Below are 26,313 nucleotides of genomic sequence, written 5' to 3'. Positions count from 1 at the left end.
TTGTTTCGGAGGGGGCGGGGTGGGGGAGAGAGACCCGCAGAGCACCTTGAACAGGAAAAGATCCGGGTCAGGCTCCGGATGAAAGGAAGAGCAGTGAATGGGAAGGAACGGCGAGGCGCGTCACCCGGACTCTCCCTGCTGCTTTTGCGGACGGGTTTCCTTTTGGTTTCTTCCGCTTCCCGTCACGTGACTGACGCCGAGCCAAAGGCCTGGAAAAGGCGGAGGGGTTTGGGCAAATGCCCTCACGGACCGCCCGGCAAGTTCGATCCATCGAGGGCAGCAGTGACAAGGCTCCGCCCACCGCCAGCCCGTCTGACTAGCTCAGGGGTAGGCAACCTCGGCTCTTTTATGACTGATGGACTTCAACTCCCAGAATTCCTAAGCCAGCATAGCTGGCTTAGGAATTCTGGGAGTTGAAGTCCATCAGTCATAAAAGAGCCGAGGTTGCCTACTCCTGGACTAGCTGCCACAGGGATCTTCAAACTTGGCCCTTTTATGACTTGTGGACTTCAACTCCCAGAATTCCTCAGCCAGTGTGCCTGGCTGAGGAATTCTGGGAGTTGAAGTCCACAAGTCATAAAAGGGCCGAGTTTGAAGACCCCTGAGCTGCTAGCTTGAAGCTCCCGATTGAAGAAAGGCTGAGGGTGCGGAGTTCTTTAACGCGGGCAGGCGCCAGAAACTGGATTCTTCTGCAGCCTAAGCGCCAATGTGTGAAGGCTTCCTCCGATGGGGCAATACCTGGTTTGGCCCAATTCAACTCACAGTACCCGATTTAGTCCCCTTTTGTCAAAAATACCTTATCTGGTCAACGTATAATACAGGTAGTCCTCGACTTGCAATCACACTTGAGCCCAAAATTTATGTCGCTAAGTGAGACATTTGTTAAGTACGTTTTGCTCCATTTTATGACCTTTCTTGCCACAGTTGTTAAGTGAATCACTGCAGTTGTTAATAACAAGGTTAAGTGAATCTGGTTTTCCCATTGACTTTGCTCCTCAGCTCACAAAAGGGGATCATATGACCCCGAAACGTGGCAACCGTCATGAGTCAGTTATGAGCTCTGAATTTTGATCATGATGCTGCAATGATTGTGTGAGTGTGAAAAATGGTCGGTAAGTCACTTTTTTTTCCAGTGACATGACTTTGAACGGTCACTAAATGAACTGTTGTAAGTTGAGGACTATCTGCATCTGATTTCATCCAATTTATAATACCTGATTTATGTACATACATATGTATATACATCATATACCCGATATATTGTATTTTGATATAGTGTTTTATATTTTTAGCTGTAAACTGCCCAGTCATTCTGTGAGTGAAACGGACAGTATCTTAATTTGAAAACAAATTTACTTGAGGTCACTTTTATATTACCCGATTTGGTCCAATTCAGCTTTTAATATCTGACTTGATCCAATTTAATTTTAAAATAACTGACATGGTTAATTATACGCAGTTGACTGAAAGCCCGACTCAAGTTTGGAGTGTGCAATAGTTGTAGGAAAGGCAAATACAATACAGCCGTAGGCGGAGTTGACAGAACCAAAGCTTTAACTTATAGGAATAATTCACTGTATTTTGCAATGACCCAAGTTGGTGACAAGACTTACCTGCCCATGGCTGATTTCAGAAAAAAACACCCTACATTTAGCCCTGGGAGAGAAGGAAATACTCAGACTGGTAAATCAAAAGAAACCATATAATACTAGAAAAAAGAAATGGCACATCAGCTTTCTGTTGTCATTACAAAAACAACATGGAAGTATCTCAAAGTCAAATGTCTGAGCTCAACTCCAAGACTTTACCATTTGTTTTAGCACTAGTCATTCACACCATGGAATACTATAATAAAAGTCATCCAAATGAATCCCAAGAGGCAGAATTTCATTTTTTCTTGATATGTCTTGACTGCTTTCACATATTGCAGGTGTGTCTAACTTTCCTATAGATCCTTCTGTTAACTCAATTTTCTGCATTCTCATGACCCACCCATGACAAATGAGATGGATTTCCTACAACTCGCCAAGCGAAAAAGCACTTTGCCCCATTTGTTTTTTAAGTGTGTCATAATTGGTCAGTCACTTTCTCACCTGAGGGTGAAGATACCGGTAGTCACTCATACAAAACAGATAAAACTCAGGCTTCCAATGAATGTAGACCAGACAACTGGATACTTCTGACCCAACAGAAAGCAGAACCTTAAAAAAATCTTAGGAGTGCTCATTTCGTGTGTAGATGATATATATAGATATATGGATATCAAATTTTAGTTGAATAGGATTTGCACCTCACAGTATCTGTCGGGATTCACTGTATAAATGGGGTATAGCAGGGGTCTCCAACCTTGGCAACTTTTAAGACTTGGGGACTTCAAATTACAGAATTTCTCGGCCAACCATGCCCAATTAAAATGCAGACTTCTGGGATATAGCATCCTCCCCTTGGTCTGACTGTGGGGTCCAATGTCATACTGTAGATCGGGGGTCCCCAACCTGTGGGCTGTGGCCCGGTAGCAGGCGGTGGACTGCTGACCACCAGGCTGCGGGACAGTCTGGCACACACACACCCCCGCTCATGCTAACGCCGTGGCTGTGGGACACGAAAACAGGACGCCACACTGTGCAGTGCAAAAATGGGCCACTGCCACGCCTTGGGGCGCGAACACAGGACGCCGCACCTCGGGGTGCAAAAACAGGCCAATGCCATACCTCAAGAGTGCGATAACTGGGCCGATGCACCACGGGGCACAGAACCACACAAGAACGGGGCAGAGCTAGCGAATATCACGCAAGCACTAGCCCCACCCCGTTTGCATCACACGCATGCTCGCGGCCCCGTGCATGCACGTGCACGTACAATGTTCCCCCACCCTTTCTTTCCGGTCCGCCGCCTGAGAAAGGTTGGGGAACTCTGCTGTAGATCACATTGTGAATGGGTTGTAAACTGAAGGCATATACTGGTCCAGTTTCTGATTTCTTTCAGATGAACAATGCTGTGCTTCTATTAGATGGTCCTAATAAAGGAGAATCTTTGTAGCTCAGGGTTGACATGAGGGATCCTTGGTACTCTCTGAGCTTGCTTGTTTTCTTGCAGACGTTTCATTACTCAAACTAGGTAACATCGTCAGTGCTCACTAGCACCAATAATACCTAGTTTGGGAACTGAAACGTTTGCAAGAAAACAAGCAAGCTCAGAGAGCACCAAGGACCTCTCATGGTTAGATGGTCTAGTACACAGGTCGGCAACCCGCGGCTCCGGAGCCGCATGCGGCTCTTTCAGCCATCTCCTGCGGCTCCCAGTCCTCTGCCATGTGCAGTCCAAAAAAAAAGTGGGACTAAAAAAGTTCAACCAACCAATTCAAATATGCAGGGTAGGTGCATATCTCGCCTTGGCTCCACTCTTCAGTCAAACCCTGTTCTGCGCATGTGCGCACACATTTTTTGCGGCTCCCAGTTTTTCCTTTTGTGAGGGAACCGGTTCCGAGTGGCTCTTTCACTGTTTCAGGTTGCTGACCCCTGGTCTAGTACCAGGGGTAGGCAACCTTGGCTCTTTTATGACTCGTGGCTGGCTCAGGAATTCTGGGAGTTGAAGTCCATGAGTCATAAAAGAGCCAAGATTGCCTACCCCTGGATGTTTCTATCTGAATATAGATCTTTATAACATTCATATTTTACTGTGTTTTAATTTAGGTGAAATATTAACATACATTGCCAGTCCATGTTTGTTATGCCATATACACTAAACTATTTTTCAGGCTTTAAGTTAAAAAAACCCCTACTCTACTAATGAATATACAAATGCAACACAGCGATATTCCCAAAATTGAAAGATGCACGACTTGGGAATTATTCAGTCCTGCAATTCAAGTTCCCTTCCCTTACTGGCTGTTACAAGACGGAGATTGAAGTCCAGCCTCACTTCCATGGAGTTGAAAAACCTCCAAGGAGTTTCCAGCACATAGAAAGAAAACTAGTGGGAAGGGTGCTTTCAGCAATTTTCCAATCCAAAATGTGTAAAATTGCACTGAAGAAGCACAATTCCTTGGGAAGGAATTCCATTCTTCTCCAACAGCAAACGTATAGAGGAACAGAACAGGAAAAGAGCAGTGACATCTACCATTTTACTCATATGGATGGATTGTTGATGCCTTCATTTAAAAAAAAATGGTGTTTTAAAAACGTTTTTCATTGGAAATGGCCTTTTTGTAGCATCAGTTCAGATACTCAACACTTTTAAATATCCAGTGAGGCATTGCACTTAGGAAGGGGCAAGATTAATAGACCCTGCTGGGCGAGAAAAAAGATTTTTTTTTAAAAAAAAGCAATCAATTCAGGCTGTTTTGATAATGCTCAATCTTCTCAAGACTGGTTAGGGCAGGGATCTTCAAACTTGGCCCTTTTATAACTTGTGGACTTCAACTCCCAGAATTCCTCAGTCAGTGTGCCTGGCTGAGGAATTCTGGGAGTTGAAGTCCACAAGTCATAAAAGGGCCAAGTTTGAAGACCCCTGGGTTAGGGCATTTTTAGGACGCTGAGCTTGTCGATCAGAAGGTCGGCAGTTTGGCGGGTCAAATCCCGAGTGCCGCGTAACAGAGTGAGCGCCTGTTACTCGTCCCAGCTTCTGCCAACCTAGCAGTTCGAAAGCACGTAAAAGTGCAAGTAGAAAAATAGGGACCACTACAGGGAGTGCAGAATTATTAGGCAAATGAGTATTTTGACCACATCATCCTCTTTATGCATGTTGTCTTACTCCAAGCTGTATAGGCTCGAAAGCCTACTACCAATTAAGCATATTAGGTGATGTGCATCTCTGTAATGAGAAGGGGTGTGGTCTAATGACATCAACACCCTGTATCAGGTGTGCATAATTATTAGGCAACTTCCTTTCCTTTGGCAAAATGGGTCAAAAGAAGGACTTGACAGGCTCAGAAAAGTCAAAAATAGTGAGATATCTTGCAGAGGGATGCAGCACTCTTAAAATTGCAAAGCTTCTGAAGCGTGATCATCGAACAATCAAGCGTTTCATTCAAAATAGTAAACAGGGTCGCAAGAAGCGTGTGGAGAAACCAAGGCGCAAAATAACTGCCCATGAACTGAGAAAAGTCAAGCGTGCAGCTGCCAAGATGCCACTTGCCACCAGTTTGGCCATATTTCAGAGCTGCAACATCACTGGAGTGCCCAAAAGCACAAGGTGTGCAATACTCAGAGACATGGCCAAGGTAAGAAAGGCTGAAAGACGACCACCACTGAACAAGACACACAAGCTGAAACGTCAAGACTGGGCCAAGAAATATCTCAAGACTGATTTTTCTAAGGTTTTATGGACTGATGAAATGAGAGTGAGTCTTGATGGGCCAGATGGATGGGCCCGTGGCTGGATTGGTAAAGGGCAGAGAGCTCCAGTCCAACTCAGACGCCAGCAAGGTGGAGGTGGAGTACTGGTTTGGGCTGGTATCATCAAAGATGAGCTTGTGGGGCCTTTTCGGGTTGAGGATGGAGTCAAGCTCAACTCCCAGTCCTACTGCCAGTTTCTGGAAGACACCTTCTTCAAGCAGTGGTACAGGAAGAAGTCTGCATCCTTCAAGAAAAACATGATTTTCATGCAGGACAATGCTCCATCACACGCGTCCAAGTACTCCACAGCGTGGCTGGCAAGAAAGGGTATAAAAGAAGGAAATCTAATGACATGGCCTCCTTGTTCACCTGATCTGAACCCCATTGAGAACCTGTGGTCCATCATCAAATGTGAGATTTACAAGGAGGGAAAACAGTACACCTCTCTGAACAGTGTCTGGGAGGCTGTGGTTGCTGCTGCACGCAATGTTGATGGTGAACAGATCAAAACACTGACAGAATCCATGGATGGCAGGCTTTTGAGTGTCCTTGCAAAGAAAGGTGGCTATATTGGTCACTGATTTGTTTTTGTTATGTTTTTGAATGTCAGAAATGTATATTTGTGAATGTTGAGATGTTATATTGGTTTCACTGGTAAAAATAAATAATTGAAATGGGTATATATTTGTTTTTTGTTAAGTTGCCTAATAATTATGCACAGTAATAGTCACCTGCACACACAGATATCCCCCTAAAATAGCTATAACTAAAAACAAACTAAAAACTACTTCCAAAAATATTCAGCTTTGATATTAATGAGTTTTTTGGGTTCATTGAGAACATGGTTGTTGTTCAATAATAAAATTAATCCTCAAAAATACAACTTGCCTAATAATTCTGCACTCCCTGTACGGTGGGAAGGTAACAGCGTTCCATGCGCCTTTGGCGTCTAGTCATGCCAGCCACATGACCACGGAGACGTCCTTGGACAAGCGCTGGCTCTTCGGCTTTGAAACGGAGATGAGCACCGGCCCCTAGAGTCGGAAACGACTAGCACGCATGTGCGGGGGAACCTTTACCTTACCTTTACCTAGCTGATAAAACTTTGTACACAAAGAGTGAATAATGCTGATCTCTAGAATGACACAGCATTGCAATTACAGGTAGTCCATGACATACAACAGTTCATATAGTGATCGTTCAAAGTTACAGTAGCACTGAAAAAAGTGTAACAATTTTTCAGTCATGACCTTTGAAGCATCCCCAGGATGCTGTGATCAAAATTCAGTTCATACTTATGACCGTTGCTGTGTCCCAAAGTCATGTGACCCCCTTTTGGGACCTTCTGACAAGCAAAGTTAATGGGGAACCCAGTTCCACTTAACAACCGGGTTATCAACTGCAGTGACTCACTTAACAACTGTGGCAAGGTCACAAAATGGGACAAAACTCACTTAACAAATGGTTCACTTAACAGAAATTTGGGGCTCAGTTGTGGTCATAAATCGAGGACCTACCTGTGTGCACTTTGGGGGAGAAGCAGTGTGTAAAACTGCATTTGTCGAAACAGAAAATGTATTTTTCAGTTGCTTCAAAATTTAAAACAGTGTACAGGTATTCCTTGACTTCTAAATCGTAATGGAGCCTGCCCATTATTGACGTACGTTGTGGTGGTCTTAAAGTGGGACAATATACGACTGACCCCGTTTTACTACTTTTATGGCGGTTGTTAAGTGAAGCCCCATGGTCAGTAAACAAATGCCATGTTAGTTAAGCTAACCCCACTGTTCACTACGAGACGCCTTTGTCCAAAACCGGAAGAACTATTTCCAGCGCAAACACCACAAATTGTTGTCAAGCAACTGCCACACACTGCAAATGAGGGCAGGTTGTCAAGTGCCTGAAATGCGGTCATGTGGGGCCAGCTGTCAGAACTTGTGGAACCGGGTTGTTAAGCACCTTTTGGGGGGTTCCACCACAGCTTTAAAACGGTTGCTAAGCGACTGACTGTAAGTCAAGGATTGTGTGTAGTCTCTGGCAGCAAAAACAACAAGCAGCCTTGTGGCATCTTAAAAACTAACAAATTTATTATGGCATAAGCTGGCTGTGCCGTCTAGTAAATATTGGGCATTGTATACAGTGCTAGAAAAAAAAGCAGGTTTAACAGAGCTTTGTAAACAAGAATAAGGTGCAGAAAATAGCACCGTTTTTTTTTCTCTCAAGTAACGTAACAGAAGAAACCTTGAACGATTGTATAGGAGTAAATGGAAGTACTGAGGTAACCTTGTCAACGTTCGAGAAGGCTTGGTGATCTGCTGTGTTGACAAGAGGAACAATGCAGCAACTCAAGTGTTCTGTGAAGACCAACCTTCTTCAGCGTGGTGCCCTCCGGCTGAGAATTCTGGGAGTTGTGGTCCCAACACCATGGGGAGGGAGCACCAAATTGGGGAAGGGCTCTTCGGACTATTATCGGCTACTGCTATTGGAGTCTGCCCCACCAGGAGACTCTTCCTCGTTTCCAGGCTGGCTTCTTAGGGAGGGGGGAGTCTTCTCTGACTCCATGGGGATGAGGGGCGAAGGTGCTGGTATAGGGCTCGTGCACACGGAGGTCCCACGGGTCCCATCGGCGGGAAGGGAAGTGGGGAGGGAGGGCTGGGGAGCCGACACGCGAGCGTTTAGCGAATCGGCAATGTTCTCCAACAGAGTTGTCTGCCTCTCCAGGGCCACCGTGTAGCTCTCCATGCACCTCTGGAAGGCAGCATCCGAATCGCGCATAGCGGCGGCCATGGTTTGGCTGGAGACCCGGATGCTTTTTGCAATGTGCTTGGCGCACCACACGGCAACTTTGCGATCGTCAACCCGCCGCTGCGACTCTTTGCTGTCGAGCTCGTACAAAGCCTCGCGGATGTTCTCCCCCGTTTCTCGGGTGGCGTTAATTAGCTCCTTCGCCAGCTGGACTCGCTCAATTTTCCTCTTGTTCCTGAACCGGGCGGTTCTCTGCGCACTGGTCAGTGGAGCGTCGTCTCCCAGACCTCTAGCAGGCGGAAGACGGTCGATTGGCGGCCCTACGCTACCCTCAAAGCTGGCGTTCAGATCCTTCCGTCCAATGTTGCCCAAAGGAGCACAGATGATGTCGGAATTGTCAAGTGCTTCCCCTTCCTGCTCCTGAATGAGACTTTCAGCTGAGGAAGAGGAGAGAGGAGAATGTCAGGGTTCAGAAATACAAGGCATCCTTTATTTAGCCCAACAATATCACTATATTAACACCACTTAGACTTATATACCGCTTCACAGTGCTTTTACACTCCTATCTAAGCAGTTTTATAGAGTCAGCATATCGCCTGCCCAGCCCCCCCAAAAAACAACCGGGGTCCTCATTTGATCAACCTCAGAAGGATGGAAGGCTGAGTTAACCTTGAGCCGGTCAGGCTTGAACTCCTGGCTTTCGGCATTGAGTTAGCCTGCAGTAACGCATTCTCGCCACTGGTCCACCGTGGCTCTTAAAAGAAACAGAAGTGAGAGTGCTCAAGTAACTGGCTCACATTTATGGCTGCTTGCGGTGTCCTGTGGTCACGTGACTGCATTTTACAACAGTTTGGCCAAAACTGGCATTTAAGCATTATAGCAATATGGCAATAGCACTTAGACTTATATACCACTTCACAGTGCTTTACAGCCCTCTCTAGGCGATTTACAGAGTCAGCATATTGTCCCCCAAGGCCAAGTCAACCTTAGTCGGTCAGGATCGAACTCCTGGCAGTGGGCAGAATTGGCCTGCAATACTGCATTCTAACCACTGCGCCGCCAGGGCTTTGCACAAAGAGCAGCATGTGCAGTGCTTGGAATTCTTGGGCTCTTCACCAGAAAAGATGGCTAAAAATCCAGTAACTACATGAATTTGGGTTGGAAAAGCTGTGGCTGGCATTGAAGCCACATTTGCACCAGAGGATGAGACACCAAGGTACAACAGGCTAACGTGAGCACTAGTCCTGCCTGAGGCACCTTTGGGCTGGCCCCTCTCTTCCAGCCTTAGGAAGAAAGTGGCATGGCAAACCTTCTGAAACTGTCTCCAAGAGGGCTGAAGGGATTTGTGTAGGCAGTTGCGGAGGCAGAGAAGAGCTGGAGTGGCATAGTGGTGAGATTGCACTATTGCAGGCTAATTCACTGCTGACTGCCAGGAGTTCGATTCTGACGAGGCTCAAGATTGACTCAGCCTTCCATCATTTCCAGGTTGGTAAAATGAGGACCCAGATTGTCGGGGGCAATATTCTGACTCTGTAAACTGCTTAGAGATGGCTGTAAAGCACTGCAAAGAAGTATATAGCTCTAAGTGCTACTGCTGTTGCTTTCGCCAAGACTAATGGCTTGGGTCCGGGATATCTGAGGGAACACCTGCTGCCGGCATCAAGTTCCCTTCGTCCAGTGCGCTCCCACAGGGAGGGTCTTCTCAGGGTGACACCAGTAAGAGATTGCCGGCGGACGACACCCAGGGATAGGGCCTTCTCAGTGGGGGCGCCTGCCCTTTGGAACCAGCTGCCAGTGGAGCTGAGGACTGCCCCCGACCTCCGTTCATTCCACCGGGGCCTGAAGACCTGGCTCTTCGAGCTCTCTGGCCCAGGCTGAGGATTAATCTTATTTTAACTGGGGTTTTATTTATGCAGGGACAAATATATTTTAAAAAATTTGCTTTTAACTTTTGTATCTTGGTTTTTTAATCACCCTGTAAACCGCCCTGAGTCCTTCGGGAAAGGGCGGTATATAAATGTAATAAAATAAAATAAATAATAAAATAAATAATTAGCCAAAGACTAATTCAAAGGCCTTCAAAACAAACAAACAAACGCCACCTTCCAGCCTTACAGAATGGGAGCACTCTTGCAACGTATGGATTTTAGCTTTGCTCAAGAATTCTCCTGAGATTTGCTGGGAGTATGAAACAAGAGACTTAATTTTCCCACTTTTAGAAGGAAAAAGCTCCAATGTTTTTAAAATGCAATCCTTAATGAGGAACTGATTTTTAACAGCTGGAAAAAAGAGGAAAAAGACTGACAAACCAAATGGAAAATAATTACAGACTCTAAAAGCTAAATCCGGAGTGTTGTCTAGTGCTTAGACCCCGGGACCACACTTCCAAGAGAATACAGACTTAGAAGAAATAAGTTAGGGCAGCACACAATAATCCCAGTATCGATGGCCAACTCAAAGGGTTCTTAGGTAAAGGTAAAGGTAAAGATTCCCCCGCACATGCGTGCTAGTCGTTTCCAACTCTAGGGACCGGTGCTCATCTCCGTTTCAAAGCCGAAGAGCCAGCGCTTGTCCGAGGACGTCTCCGTGGTCATGTGGCCGGCATGACTAGACGCCAAAGGCGCACGGAACGCTGTTACCTTCCCACCGGAGCGGTCCCTATTTTTCTACTTGCATTTTTATGTGCTTTCGAACTGCTAGGTTGGCAGAAGCTGGGACGAGTAACAGGCGCTCACTCTGCTATGCGGCACTCGGGATTCGACCCGCCAAACTGCCGACCTTCTGATCGACAGGCTCAGCGTCCTAACCCACTGAGCCACCGCGTCCCTTAAAGGGTTCTTACCTGTAGATAAAGCCCTGGATAGTGGATGTTCATGTTTTGGTCTTTCCTGGTCATGGTTGCTCTCTTCCACCCCACCAAAGGAGGAGAATCGGTCTCCAAAACATTGTAGTAAATCCACGGGCAAGTCATCCACCCCTTCGGTCTCATCATACGGTTCTTCCGAATACTCTGAAAGCACGTCTGGGTCAAGACGGGTGCCAGTCGCCTCGGGAGGGTCACTGTCATCCACAAGTTCTCTTTCAAACTTGGCATCAAACTCTAATTCAGGATCATGAGCCGTTTCCTCCTCCTCCTGCTTGACCTCCTCGCACATGGATGACGTGACCGTGATGCCATTCTCATCGATCACGCGCACCTCCATGGGGAGGTGGCTTCCTTGGAGAACCGAGCACATCGAGTTGGGCGGGTCGTCTCCCTCCGGCGACTGTTCCTCGATTTTTGGAGTGACGACTGCCAGTTGGTTGGGGGCAGGCCACGGAGAGGAATGCCCCCTGTGTTTTTGCATAGCCAAACTCCGGTTGGGCTGCAAAAGGGGCCGGTGGCAGTGAGTGGGAGACACCGTCCCAGCCTGGAGAAGGCGAGGCTGCTTTTGAGGAGGCTGCTGCAAGTGGGATTTGCTTTGGCCGGCTGCCCCAGCGGACCTCAGCCCCGGCGGACTAATTAAAGATGGCCTGGCAAGCAAAGCCGCCTGCCCAGATGTGCCTGGAGCCGGTGAGGAAGCTTGCCTGGACCACTGGCCCTTATCGCCACTGTTTGAAGGGTGCTTGGCGTCCCTCCGGCTAAGGAGGATGGTGGCCAGCTTGTCATAGAAGGGCATGGTCCGCACTTCGCCAGCCCCGGGGCATTTGTTGTGAGTGGTGACCTCCTTAAATTTCTTCTTCAGCGCGTTCATCTTCTCACGGCACTGGCGAGCTGAGCGGTTGAAGCCTCGCAAGCCCATTTCATTGGAGAGCCAGTTGAAGACCACCTCGTTGTGATAAGTGTTCTGGAGTTCGTTCTGGACCTCCGGGCTGATCCAGAGGTCAACAAAGAGCCCGATCTCTTCTTTGCTCCAAAACTTGGCCCTTTGCCTCTGCGACTCCTGAGTGTCTTTTGCAACTGCAGGGTAATTTGGCAACAGGGGCGTCCGGCCTGCCACAGGAACACAAATGCAGATATTGTGGTTATTATGATTATTGTAAAGCTTCAGAAGCGTTAGAAGACTCTGAATAAGGTAAAGGTAAAGGTTCCCCCACACATGCGTGCCGTTTCCGACTCTAGGGGCCGGTGCTCATCTCCGTTTCAAAGCCGAAGAGCCAGCGTTTGTCCAAGGACGTCTCCATGGTCATGTGGCCGGCATGACTAGACGCCAAAGGCGCACGGAACGCTGTTACCTTCCCACCGTAGTGGTCCCTATTTTTCTACTTGCATTTTTATGTGCTTTTGAACTGCTAGGTGGGCAGAAGCTGGGACAAGTAACAGGCGCTCACTCTGTTACATGGCACTTGGGATTCGACCCGTCAAACTGCTGACCTTCTGATCGACATGCTCAGTGTCCTAACCCACTGAGCCACCGCGTCCCAGACTCTGAATACACCCAACCTATTTTTAGTTTGGATGCCAACTCACATTTAATCAAAAGCTCTTTTGCTATCATCAGATTTTCCTTCATATAAATGATATGATTTATAAATGATGAAAATGACATATTTAATGGATAGCACCCCCCCCCCAGTCTGTTAAATCAATATTTGGCTACATGTGAAGTACTTTCTCAACTGCCATTTGGGATAAATTGTCTAAGACAGGGGTAGGCAACCTTGGCTCTTTTATGACTCATGGACTTCAACTCCTAGAATTCCTGAGTCAGCTATGCTGACTCAGGAATTCTGGGAGTTGAAGTCCATGAGTCATGAAAGAGCCGAGGTTGCCTACCCCTGGTCTAGGACAAAGGTTGGTTTTTCTTTTTTTGTATCGCATCCCTTTCCTCCAAGGACCTCATGCTAACATCCAGTTTTCTGTTCCCCCCAAAGCCCGAACATCAGTGTTTCACAATTTTAGCAGTGTTAAGATGTGTGGATTTCACTTCCCAGAATTCCACAGCCAGCATACTACCTAGGGCAGGGGTCTCCAACCCCCGGTCCATGGACCGGTACCGGGCCGCAGCATGCCAGCAACCGGTCCACACAAAGAACCAAAACCCCATTTCACGGGATGCAGGCAGCACACAAAAGCACGCACCCTCCAGTCCACAGGGAAAAAACCCTCTCTCCACCTAACCGGTCCCTGGTGCCCAAAAGGTTGGGGACCTCCGAAACTAGGAAACTGCAAGAGTTGAGGTCCACACATCCTAACATTGCTAAAATTAAGAAACATTGCTAGACACTGTGAGAAAATTTTCTAATTGTCTCCCAGGAAACTGATGGATGAATGAGGATCAAAAACCCAGGAAGAATACTCTACTGCCAAGGAAAATCAGAAATTCTGAATAACCCCCTCCAGGTGGGACTTGTCCCATGAAGTGCTTTGTTTCTGCTGGCAGCTCTCAACCGGGGGCGGGGGGGAGCACTAGGCTGACCTTGTCTGAACTCAGAAGCTATGCAGGGTCTGGCCTTGTCAGTATATGGAGGGAAAATCCAGAACTATAGACTAGTCTAGAAAACTGGGGGTCGGGGAACAGTGCTGAGAAAACAGGACGAGAGGAGACAAGTCTATGAAACTGCCAGAAACTGGACATGACTTGAAGGAAAGCTCAGGTGAAGCCAATATAACGGAAGAAGCTGCGTCAATTTCTGATTGATGCCAGTCAGGATTCAGAAGTCAATTCCAAAACCTGGTTTGAACAAACCATTTAAATTAAACGCAACATGTTAAATTACAAAATACCACAAGGCCATTAGACAATCTCAGAAGATCCTCTCTTGTATCACCAGCAGAGGAACCCAGTGCAAAGTCCCCTACTAGCATCTCAAAGGTTTGGGAAGGCTTGTGTGGGAAGACAGAAGGCCCAAACTGAAGAAAACAGATCCTGCAGATAATTCCATTCTTTGGGATAAAGACCTAAATGCAATTTCTGTCTCAGGGATTCTGATCTAGAGTTAAGGAAGCCATAGTCCTCCAGAATGTGGAGGCTCTGTTCTCATCCTTCCTGACAAGCATTCTGGAAGAAACCAGAACGTTCTAAGACAAGTTTCTGAACCTTGGCAATGTTAAGATGGTGGACTTCAACTCCCACCATTCTCCAGCTGAGGAATTCTAGGAGCTGAAGTCCACTCATCTTAATATTGGGGTGGTGCCCTGACTCAGTGGTTAAGACTCTGGGCTTGTCAGCTAGAAAGCTGGGTGTCCGGGTTTAAGACCTAAGCGCCACAAGATAGGGTGTACTCCCTTCCTCACCCCAGCTCCTGCCAACCTAGCAGTTTGAAAGCATGCACGTGAGTAGATAAATAGGTACTTCAGTGGGAAAGTAATAGCACTCTGTGATGTCATGCTGGCCACAAGACTGCAGAAGTATCTTCGGGCAGTGCTGGGTCAATGGCCTTGAAACAGAGATGAGCGCTGAGCCCTATAGTTGGCAACGACTAGCGGAGTAAAACCTACAGGGGACTCTTTTAATATTGCCAAGGTTGAAAAACACCACACTAAGAGGAGTTAATCCTTGAGTCTTATCTTAATAGTGCCCTATTTGTACTCCTGGGAGTATAACACCATACCCCTCATGCAACGCTATACCCGGCTTTCGGGGCCAATCACATTGTGCAGACTATTTCCTAAGATTATGCATGCAGGTAGGGATGTACAGGTAGTCCTCAGCTTACAACAGTTCATTTAGTGGCCGTTCAAAGTTACAACGGCAGTGAAAAATGCGACCTGCGACCGTTTTTCACAGTTACGATCTCTGCAGCTTCCCCACGATCAGGTGATCAAAATTCAGAGGCTTGGCAACCGATTCATATTTATGACCGTTGCTGTGTCCCAAGGTCATGTGATCCCCTTTTGCGACCTTCTGTCGAGCAAAGTCAAAATGGAGGAGCCAGATTTACTTAACAACCGGGTGTCAACGCTGCTAACATTGAATGTTTTTGCATTGACAACAGATGGAAATGTAGTTTTTTCGCTTTCGCTTTTACGGCTAGATGATGCTGGGAGTGGGGGGGATGCGAATGAGAGTCCAGCTAGAGATAACAACACTAAAACGTAGGGTGAGAATCAAGGTTACTGAACTCAGAGCTGATAAAAGAACTGGAGAGCTGGAGAGGAAGCCCTCGCTTCAAGCTAATTGGGGAATGTGATTTATGACTGTTAATCGGAGGAGGGAATTGTGCTTTGATACTATGTGCCCAGGGAAGGGGAATTCAGTTTTTAGCCTCGATTACGTAAGTGCCGATGTTATGCTATTCAAATAAAAGATCCTTCAAGGTAAACAATGCCTTGAAGTTCTTTTGAAGAGTTTCACCTGTCGGAACCATGACACGGGATTACAAACTTATCAACTGCAGGGATTCACTTAAACTACTGTGGCAAGAAAGGTTGTAAAATGGGGCAAAATGCACTTCACAAAATTTCTCACCTAACAATAGAAAATTTGGGGCTCGATTGTGGTCATAAGTCGAGGACTACCTGTATAAAACAGCGGGTGGCACGGGGCAATTTTCATGCCAGAGGAGAAGAAGGAAAAGGTCCTTGTGTGGGGGACTATTGGTTCTTACCCAGCGCCATGACATTCTGATAGCTGTCCTGCATGGCTTCTTTTGGGAGGGGTCTTTGCGCCCGTTCAACAAAGTTCACTTTGCTTCTGAGAAACATATGACTGCATCATGGGACGACACAAAGCCCTGGAAATCAGGAGCGGGAGAAGAGTGGGGGGAGAAATGAGAGCAATTCAAGATCTAACTCAAGGCAAGATGGATGATGGTTGGAATCACCATAAATGTTCTTCTATTCCAGGGATAGGCCACCCTGGTTCTTTTATGACTCGTGGACTTCAACTCCCAGAATTCCTGAGCCAACATGGCTCAGCTTGGAAACCTCTCCCTTTTCCCTAAGCAGGGCTGGCTCAGGAATTCTGGGAGTTGAAGTCCCCGAGTCAAAAAAGAGCCAAGGTTGCCTACCCCGTTCTATTCCATCTTTATTTATTTTTATTTATTTATCATATTTAGGAACTACCCGTCTCCCTCATACAGAAAGTACATCTAGTTATGAATATAATCACAATCAAGACCTGTATTAATCATTTCCCTCTGCTGTTAAATTAAAACATGTCACCTTGGGAACAACGTTGGGAAGTCTCTGTTGAATGGGTCACCTTCAAGGCCTTTGGAGCCTAAGACCACCCAACGCTATTCCGAAACTATCAACAACCAGAAAAAGAAACAAAACCCATTGGAACTCCTGGCCCTCATTATTTAAGGTGTATAAAGAGCTGACCGGTTCTATTTTCGCTAGCGAATTAATCGGCTAGCGTTTATTTATCCAGACGTATCGGTTTTAAATTGGCCATACAGCGAACTAAAGGGGCATAATATGAGATGTGAAATTGGACTATACAGGAATTGACCCATGAATCATGCCATAAACAAACAAACAAAGGTTTCTCACTTCTAGGAAACCATGGTAGGATAAACACTAAGAGAAGCAAAGTCTAGTTTAATATCCTATTTTTTTGTTCCCCAAAAGGGTGAAATACCATCCAACTCATTACAGTGGGTCAGGACTTCTCATAGGTTTCCCTCAGAGCAATTCTCCTTCAAACACTTCCTGGATTGACCATGTGACCTTGCAACATTGTGTGGTCATACGGGCATTCCAGGAAGGCCCACAAAGCACCAGCTGCTGCTGAGAGCATGAAGGCCCTTTTGCTATGAACAGAAACGAAGCGTCAGGAGCTTTGGCTGTACTCTCGATATCAGTGTACCTTATCTTGGCAACTTTAAAATTTATTTTATTTATTTATTTTAATTCCATTTATATCCCGCCCTTCTCCGAAGACTCAGGGCGGCTTACAAGCTTAGCAGTAGCCTTCATTCTATGTATATGCCTGCTTAAAATGTGTGGACTTCCATCTCCCAGAATTTCTCAACCAGCCGTGCTGGCTGGGGAACTCTGGGAGTTAAAAAGTCCACATTATCTTACGGTTGCTGGGCATGAGTAACACTGATCTATACATTCAAAGTAATAACCCACGCCACAAACACAAGTTACATTTGGATAAAATTCAAATATAAATCCAGCAGAGTACAAATCTGTATTCTGAAGAGAGGTGGAAAAATGAACGGCCTTTAGACCGCTCCACATATTCATTGCAGAGGTATATATATATTATTTCTCATTAATATCTCATCAATACAAAAGCAGAAGGAGGAACAAAGCAAGGTGAAAAAAAAATTCCCTACAAAACAATGGGGATTTAATCCTAGGAACATTTAACTTCAATCAGTCTGAACCATAAATTATGTTTTATGGGCTATCCCAAAGCAGGCAGAGCCAAGATCTGGTTTACAATGATAGTCCACCAGCTTTCAGGGGTGAAAGAGTTGTTTTAAGCATCATATGTGACCCACTCTGCCCCTTAAAGGTCTCACATTTGCATAAATGGGGAGGGGGAAGCCAACCCCATTGGACCCTCTGATGGTAGAAAGATCTGAGGGCCACTACAGATAAAAGTCATCCAATGGGCTGGGGTGGGTTGTTTGGGGTTTGGGGTTTTTTTGCATCACTGTTTCATAAAATAAGCAACTCTGTGCTCAAAATCAACAAAAGCTTAAGCAATCAATCCACAGCAGCTGTAATTTTATGCAAGCTTACTTAGAAATTTGCCCTTTTGGGGACACAGTGATTGAGGCACCGATACGGAAGTAGGTCCAACACCAGGATTTAGGTCCTTCAGGAATAGGCTGTGCAAATCTTGTAAATTTGCCGATATTCCTAAAATGAAAAGAAGTAAAGAAAAAGTTATGAGTTGTTTATCTGAACTCACTAGAATACTGCACACGAAAAGACCCTTGTTTTTCTCAGCATATATAAAAGCACCTCTATTCCATTTTCCCCCCATCTTCGCCCTTAGCAAACTACAATCCTTTTGTCTATGAAGATTCTCAGCCATCAAGGACATGGTTGTCCCTGAGGCGCTTTTTAGCGGACTTCCTTCGTTTTATCTTTGAAGACATTTCACTTCAGTTTTGAAATGAAGAAGCTTCTTGGATGAAAACCGAAATGTCTTCAAGGAAAAAAAAAACAAAGAAAGTCCACGCCTCTTGAAAAAGCCACCTTTTCTCCACACCTTTCTATATTTCTGCTTTTCAACGCACTACTTCTCCTACCCCCCCGATCTCCGATTTATTTAGATTTTGTAATCCCACCTTTATTACTTTATAAGTAACACAGGGAGGCAGATATACCTAACATTCCTTCCTCTTATTTTCCTCTCAACAATAACTCTTGTGAGGTAAATTGGGTGGAAGGAATGGGACTGGCCCAAAGTCATTCAGTCAGCTTTCATGCCCAAAATGGGATTAGAACTCACCATCTCCTAGTGATTGGCCCAAAGTCACCCAGCTGAGTTTTCATGTCTAAGGCAGGAAGACTAGAAGTCACAGTCTCGCAGTTGGTGCTTTAAATACTAGATCAAACTGGCTCTCTGATCATTTGGCCATCCCTAGAAATCTAGAACCACAAATATTTATTATTCGTGTTTGGAATGGTTTTGTTTGCATTCTGCAGAAATAAATGGAATAGCTCCATTTTCTCTGAAGCGTCAGCAGACAAAGAAAAAGTAGCCGTTGATCTACCGGCTCAAGTTTGATTAAAATCAAACAAGAGCTTGCAAGCAGACAAGGGAGCGCAATGCTCTGTTCCTTTCTGTCTCAAGTAAAAACTAATCAGGTGTCAGAAAAAAGACGTCACTCACAGCCTAGTTAAAAATGTAAAATCATGCACGAAGAACACCGGAACTCCAGAGTCTATCAGCTCTTGGCGTAAGCAGTTTCTTCAGATGGGGACTGAGTTTCCATAGCATGCCAAGCCACATTGTGACTTGTTCAGCTTCAGAACAATGCAGTGTGTGAAGCCACCCATTGTTCTTTGTAAACTGTGGTCCATGGCTTCACACTCCAGGTCAACCAGTCCACCATGGCCTGTTCCAAAACTAGAGGTTAAACGGGTAGAAGAGTGTATAAGAGAGTTTTCCTCCCTTCAACATATTACTCCCTGTTCCTACAGGTAAAGGTAAAGGTTCCCCCACACATGCGTGCTAGTCGTTTCCGACTCTAGGGGCCGGTGCTCATCTCCGTTTCAAAGCCGAAGAGCCAGCGTTTGTCCGAGGACATCTCCGTGGTCATGTAGCCGGCATGACTAGACGCCAAAGGCGCACGGAACGGTTACCTTCCCACCGTAGTGGTCCCTATTTTTCTACTTGCATTTTTACGTGCTTTTGAACTGCTAGGTTGGCAGAAGCTGGGACGAGTAACAGGCGCTCACTCTGCTACACGGCACTCGGGATTCGACCCGCCAAACTGCCGACCTTCTGATCGACAAGCTCAGTGTCCTAACCCACTGAGCCACCGCGTCCCTTTCCCCTGCTCCTATATCTAGATGCAAATAATCCCTTGCCAGATTGGTTTTCTGTTTCTTTTCCCTACAACGTGGGAAAAAATCTGGAAACAAGCAGGGGAACCATCCCATAGCTGTGGCTGATGGGAGTTGTGGTCCAATACACGTGGAGAGCACTAGGTTGGGGGAGAGTTCTTTTAAAGAAAAGGGCCTGTCCAGGCAGTAGATGATAATCCATATTTATCCTTTTTTCATCAGCCCTTAGGAATCATAGCTTGCAATATTCAGGGGTTTCTTGGAAATGATCCAAAGACACAGATCACTCCTTAACCCGCGAGACCGTTTAGTCACTTTTATATACCAAAATTAAATCTGACCAGCTGGTCCCAGAAATGAGAGTTGATTTCAGTGTTTCTGAAGCTTGGCAACTTTAAAATGTGTGGGCTTCAATGCCCAGAATTTCCAGCACGCTGGAAGAGGAAATCTGTGGAGTTGGAAGTCCACCCACCTTAAAGTCGTCAAGGTTGAGATACAGAGGCTTAGACTGTCCTTTTAATAGCAGTCATGAGGCAAACTCAAGCTAAGCATCTCAAGTAAGCCAAAATGGAACTGACAAGACGCTTCTCAAAATCCTACACAACGTATTCAATTAAACTACACACATGGCTTTGAAATAATAGAAAATACTTGTAGCTCGGGTTTTAAGATTTTGGCACTGGTTGGCTCTCCCAGTTTGTTTCAAAATAGTTCCTGAACCAATCAGCTGCTCGGAATTTAAATATAGCTCCAAACAAACAACCCAATCGCATGACTAACGGACCACACCAGCACACAGGACATTTAGAAGCTGAGGAGAACAGGACGAGAAAATCCTGCTGATGATGTCACCTAGTCTGGTAACGAAATGCTCAGAAACTATATGGAAACAAGCTTGGAGAGTACACAGGTAGTTATTTCAGTAGAAAACAATCTCCGTAGCACAGGGCTGAAACGTGCGGAGACGGCGGTGCTGAGCTTGGTTGTGTTTGCAGACATTTCATTACGCAACTAGGTAACATAATCTGTGCAAGTGTGGGGTTTACTCCCTACTGATATACAGTAGCTTGCTCTGCCAATAGACCTCGATTTACAACTGTAATGGAACCTGCCCAACATAGTTGTAGGTTGCAATGGTAGTACACTGGGTCACCTATGTCAGAGGTCCCCACATTGTGGACTACAGCCTACTGGACACCAGGCTGTGTGTGTGGCTGGGTGGTGCGTGTGTGTGCACATGCATGCCCAGTCCACTCGCACGAGAGTTCGCAGCTCCAATCGTGCGAGTGCCATGGGCATTTGTGGTCCTACTCGTGTGAGCGTCATGGGTGTTTGTGGCCCCACTCGTGCAAGTGTCACAGGCGTTTACGGCCCCACAAAACCATTCCTTCTCCCCCCCCTCAGCTCCAGGCCGCCAACCCCGAATGGTTGGGGAACTCTGACCTACGTGACCCACCTAATTTTATGACCTTTTTTGTAGCAGTTGCTAAGTGAACCAATGATCTGCTATGGACCAGTTTTGCTGAAAACCTTCCTAAAATGTGGTCACGTGACCATAGGGCGCTGCAAACAGCTATAAATGCAGGCCCAAAATGACCATGCGGGAATGGAGGTTGGAACTTCAGAACTGGACTGCAGGTACCCTGAGGAGGTCCATCATAGCTTCAAATGGTCACTAAGCAACTTGTCATAAGCTGAAGACCCTCCATATTAGTGGAGGTATGGTGTTCTCCTTGGTAGATCCTTGATTAGGATACTGGTTTTTTTATTTTTGCTCCAGTTTTCTGTTTCAAGAAAAGAACAATACTCAAGGAACTACCAAGGAGAAAACCAGGCCTCCCTCGCACAACAACGCAGACAGGCACTGTATATAAACAGGGAGGAAATCCCGCACTCATTAGCTTTAATGTTGTTACCTAGCTGGCTAATGAAATGTCTGCAAGCAAAACATACAGGTCAGAGAGCACTAAGGACTCCACATGCAAGCTTTTTCCACCAGCCAACTCATAAGTAGAGCCAACAAGTGCATCCACAAGGTGTCTGTTTCAACAACTCAGATCTTTAAAGGAAAAATAAATAAATAGCAATTTCAATCTTCTGGAGTTTCACTAGTATACCTGCAATTAATTCTACCCCTGGTTCCTCTAGTTTTCCAGCTGGAAAACTCCAGACCCCCCCCCCCCCCCCGTCTGCAGCCCCTCCCTCCCCTTCCCTTATTTAGAGCAGGATCACTTTCTCTGGGCTTTGAAGGGGGGCTTCATTCAGAAATAGAAGAAACTTTTCTGCACTGCTGTTATAGAGGGAACATCCACTAAGCATCTTGGGCCATTAACTAGCAATTTCCTTTACAAAGGAATGGCTGAGAATACTATTCAGATCAGAGAAAATCCAAAGAAAGATAATCTCTTATGCTAGCACCCCATCACACCCAGGGTGATGTGCCAACCTTCCCATAGGTGATTAGAAGATTCCCTCAAGCTTTTCTTAAAATCATAGGACTGTGACATTGGAAAAGATTGTTAAGGATCATTTAGTCCATCCCTTTGAAATAGACCTACATCCTCCCCCCCCCCAAACAACACTTACACCATTGAACTTGTTCTGATCAACTTTCAGAAAAATTCCAAGTGCTTTGTATGCTGTAATTTAATGTGGCTGGTTATGTAGCTCCATACTCTAATAGCTCCTAAGTGTATTGGTAATTATAAGTCACCCTGTAAACATAGAAAGCAATTTATTTCCTGATTACACCCAGCTGACCTTGTCTGGGCTCAGAACTAAGCAGGGCTAGGCCTGCTACTATTAGTGTACTTGGACCTTGGGGAATCTCACAGCTATAGGCTAGGTGAGGGGTAGGATTTCCAAATGTGCTCCCCCTTATAGTGAGAAGCATGTGTGAAAAAAAATGAAAGATTGAACAGAATGGTATCTTTTTCCATTCTTCTCGTGTCACCATCGTCTCTGACAAAAGCAAGATATCTAATCCAGCATTTCCCCAACCTATTTGGCACCAGGAACGGGTTTCGTGGAAGACAATTTTCTATGGAATGGGGATGGTTTTGGATTCGCTTGCTTGCTGTTCCTAACAGGCCATCATGGCCTGGTCCATGGCCCACAGGTTGGGGACCCCTAATCTAATCAATCAACTATAACAAAGGGAGGCTTGGAATTGTAGCCACATCATATTCAAAACAAGTGAAGTTGGGGAAGGCTTTTTTATATAGTCAAACATGCAAAATACGGGTAGTCCTCCACTTACAGCCATTCATTTAGTGATCATTCGAAGTTGCAACAGCACTAAAAAAAGTGAGTTGTGACAGTCTTTCACACTTACAACCTACAGCAGCATCCCCATGGTCATGTGATCAAAATTCGGACACTTGATAACTAGGTCATATTTATGATGGCCGCAGTGTCCCAGGATCATGTGATCACTTTTTGTGATCTTCTGACAAGCAAAGTCAATGAGGAAGCCAGATTCACTTCACAACTGTGTTACTAACTTAACTGTAGTGATTCCTTTAACAACTGTGGCAAGAAAAATGGTAAAATGGGGGCAAGACTCACGTATCATAAATTTCGGGCTCCACTGCGGTCGTAAGTCAAGGACTATCTGTGATCAAGTTTATATAATTGTCCTAAGCAAGAGTACAGTTAAAAATGTGATGCTCCAACGTATTTCTGGGGCATCACAACCATTAAGTGACACTGCCATTGGTATCACACGTAGTAGTGTGTCAAAACCAGGATTTAGCTCCATGAGTGGCTCTTCCACCACGCACACATCTTTCTTTACACAGTGTATCAATGACCTCAGCACATACGCCTTTTGAATTAGTGCCCTACATTGTTTATGAAAGACCTACCATTCTGTGTGAACAAAACAAAACACACTGGCTGGAAAACCACGGTGTTAAGAAATCCTACTGAGCGCAATACTGCTTGCTTTTAAAACCGACTGCAACCATCTATAAAAAACCCATTGAATTCAACGGGAGCGCCTTGAGCTTTGGACAGAAATCCTAACCGTCGTGAAAGAATACCGTTACTTCCACCATATACACCCCATGCAGGAAAGACTTGGTTTTTTAACTTTTTTGTTTAAAAAGCATTTCTGTGTCCATTACCTAGGCCAGGGGTAGGCAACCTTGGCTCTTTTATGACTCGTGGACTTGCAACTCCCAGAATTCCTGAGCCAGCATGGCTCAGCTTGGAAACCTCTCCCTTTTCCCTCAGCGTGGTTAGCTCGGGAATTCTGGGATTTGAAATCCACAAATCATAAAGTGGCCTAGGCCTAGGGTAGGCAACCTTGGCTCTTTTATGACTCGTGGACTTGCAACTCCCAGAATTCCTGAGCCAGCATGGCTCAGCTTGGAAACCTCTCCCTTTTCCCTCAGCATGGCTGGCTGAGGAATTCTGGGAGTTGAAGTCCACGAATCATAAAAGAGCCAAGGTTACCTACCCCAGACCTAGGCTAAGTAAATATCCTTCCATGTGGTTATTAAGAGTTGACAACCTGATGGCACATAATCAATTAGCCAATTAATCTAGGTTCCCCACATTAGAAGTTCTCTAATTCTGCTTATACCTTTAACTATATTGTAGCATTGATCTAGCACAGACATGTCAAACACAAGGCCCGGGGGCCGGATCCGGCCCGCAAAGTGGTTTCATGTGGCCCGCGAAGCCATCCTGGAAACAGTGAGGGAACGGCTCCCACTGCCTTGGCCCTGGCCCAGAGACCCTCCTTCTGCCAGAGACCCTCAGATCTGTCCCACTCCTGCCCGGGCCCCCATAGGCACCCTTGATGCGAACGATGTAGAGCTGGCCATGCCCACCCAGTAGGCCATATGCACTTTAGCCACGCCCACCCAGTAGGCCACACCCACCCTGGCCATACCCACTTGGCCCCCTGAGGGCAACCGCAATGCTGATGCGGCCCTCAATGAAATTGAGTTTGACACCCCTGCGTCTAAGCAATTATGGACTATGGCAGGGGTAGGCAACCTCGGCTATTTTATGACTCATGGACTTCAACTCTCAGGAATTCTGGGAATTGAAGTCCATGAGTCATAAAAGAGCCGAGGTTGCCTACCCCTGGACTATGTATGGGGTTGCATTTTTTTTTTAAGAAAAAAAATATTCATGATTCCATGCTGCTAAAAGTCAAGGTAAGATACCCAACCCAACAAATAAATTAAAAAGGAGACCTCCTCTTCCGGATCAGACAAAGGCCTACCTTATGCAGCATCCTGTTTGCCAATGCAGCCAACCAGATGCCCGTGAGAAAAAGCTTCCCAACACCAAACACGCCTGCAAAGCCTCCCTCCGCCTCGGGTTACCCGACAACTGATCCTCATGGCAGCTTTTCTTTTCTTTTTTTGTAAAAATTTTTTTTAATCCAAGCACGCCTTAATTGTATCGCCACCCCCGGCTAAGGAGCAGCCGGTGGCCCAGCCGAGAGAGACAGACAGAGACGACAAAAGAGGCGACCTTCCTTCCCTCCGGAAAAGTTCTCTTCCAAAAGGAAAGTTGGGACCGCCAATCACTCCAAGGAGGGATCTCCCCTCCTGGCGAGCAAGACCCGGGTTCCAGCGATCGTCTGCATGCACTCCGGGAAAACAAGAGCCGGAGCAAGACACGAAAGCAGCTGGGATTTTGTTGTTGTTGTTGTTGGGTTTGGTTTTAAGCAAGCAAGCAATGCCGGGCAGGGAGAAAAAAAAAAAAGAAAAGAGAGGGGGCAGCAAAAGCGGGAAAGAGCGAGTCGGGGAGCCTAATCTCTCCCAGAAGCCGGACTCCAGCTCCCATCATCCCCAGCCCGAGCGGCTCGGGGAACGATGGGAGCTGGAGTCCGGCCCTTCCCGGAAGACGCCGGCTTTTGGAGAAGGCCGGGCGAGAAAGCTGGACAAAGAAACACCCTTACGAAGGAAGCCGGTGGCGGCTCCGGAGTCCAGAGCTGCTCCGGGGGTGGGGGGGGGGAAAGCTGGTCTCCAAGCGCCTTCCTCGTCTCCTCCCTAGCCGGGAGAGCTGCCGCTTCGGACCCCGAAATCCAGCGGGGAGGCACTTCCGCGCGCGGGGCCGGAGCCCGAGCCTCGGTCCCCCCCCTTCTCCGCCCTTCGCCCGCCAAGTCCGCCGCCGCCGGGTCGCCCGCTCGCGGCACAAGGGAGCAAAGGCCTCAAAGTGCAACTCGCGAGAAGGTTGAGGACTCTTCTTCCTGCTCCTCCCCCCCCTCCGCTCGGCGCGGGCCAATGAGAGCGGAGGAGACCCGCCTCGCTGATTGGCCAGGCGATGAATGGGGCACGCAGGGGAGCGGGAAGTGTAGTTTTTTTTTCTGGGTCAGAGAAAACTACAGCTCCCTAAAGACCTTGGGGTCGAATGGGAAGGCGCGAATTTACGTTCCCCGAAAGCCCCCCCCCCCAACTCCCGGTTGCTGTTGGGTGTTGTTGTTTTTTTTCTCTCCCTATGTTGGGAGATAGCCTTTTTATTTTTAAAGGGGGAAAAAAAAGAGAGAGGAGAGAGATACGGAGGGGGGGGGGAGGAATTCGGGTCCTTCTCTGCCTTCTAAGCTTCTTGTCCTCCAGAGCGGGTGCATCCCAATTCCCATCTGCCCCTGGGAGTTGCAGTTGCACACATCTGGAGGAGAGAGAGAGAGAGATACGGAGGGGGAGGAATTCGGGTCCTTCTCTGCCTTCTAAGCTTCTTGTCCTCCAGAGCGGGTGCATCCCAATTCCCATCTGCCCCTGGGAGTTGCAGTTGCACACATCTGGAGGAGAGAGAGAGAGGAGAGAGATAAGGAGGTGGGGGGAGGAATTCGGGTCCTTCTCTACC

At 46.6% G+C, this 26,313-nt stretch overlaps 1 protein-coding gene across 2 annotated transcripts; it reads right to left on the bottom strand.

Moving 5' to 3' along the window:
* Window positions 1-7,405: 7,405 nt before the first annotated feature.
* LOC310636973 (uncharacterized protein) lies at window positions 7,406-25,664 on the bottom strand. 2 transcript variants are annotated; one of them, XM_083357204.1, is made up of 5 exons: window positions 25,409-25,664; window positions 17,707-17,826; window positions 15,612-15,737; window positions 10,924-12,054; window positions 7,406-8,518 (listed from the first exon to the last, which is right to left on the bottom strand). In XM_083357204.1, exons 3-5 carry the CDS (start codon window positions 15,706-15,708, stop codon window positions 7,803-7,805), a joined length of 1,944 nt encoding a protein of 647 aa, XP_083213330.1. In that variant the 5' UTR covers window positions 15,709-15,737; window positions 17,707-17,826; window positions 25,409-25,664; the 3' UTR covers window positions 7,406-7,802. The 2 variants fall into 2 exon arrangements, with proteins under 2 accessions (XP_083213330.1, XP_083213331.1); XM_083357205.1 differs by lacking the exon at window positions 25,409-25,664 and having other exon boundaries at window positions 17,707-17,912.
* Between the last annotated feature and the right edge of the window lie 649 nt (window positions 25,665-26,313).

The sequence above is a fragment of the Vipera ursinii genome (genome assembly GCF_947247035.1).
Source record: "Vipera ursinii genome assembly, chromosome: 2".
NCBI lineage: Eukaryota > Metazoa > Chordata > Lepidosauria > Squamata > Viperidae > Vipera > Vipera ursinii.
The sequence above is the reverse complement of the archived record's forward strand: the minus strand, read 5'-3'. Positions and strand labels throughout refer to the sequence as shown.

Bases quoted from the DNA above. Each gene is read 5' to 3' on its own strand.
- LOC310636973 (XM_083357204.1), bottom strand. From the start codon at position 15,708: ATGTTTCTCAGAAGCAAAGTGAACTTTGTTGAACGGGCGCAAAGACCC. The intron at 12,055-15,611 runs GTAAGAACCAAT...TTCCTGTGGCAG, and splicing joins TCAGAATGTCATGGCGCTGG to GCCGGACGCCCCTGTTGCCA. The intron at 8,519-10,923 runs GTAAGAACCCTT...CCTCTTCCTCAG, and splicing joins ATCCAGGGCTTTATCTACAG to CTGAAAGTCTCATTCAGGAG.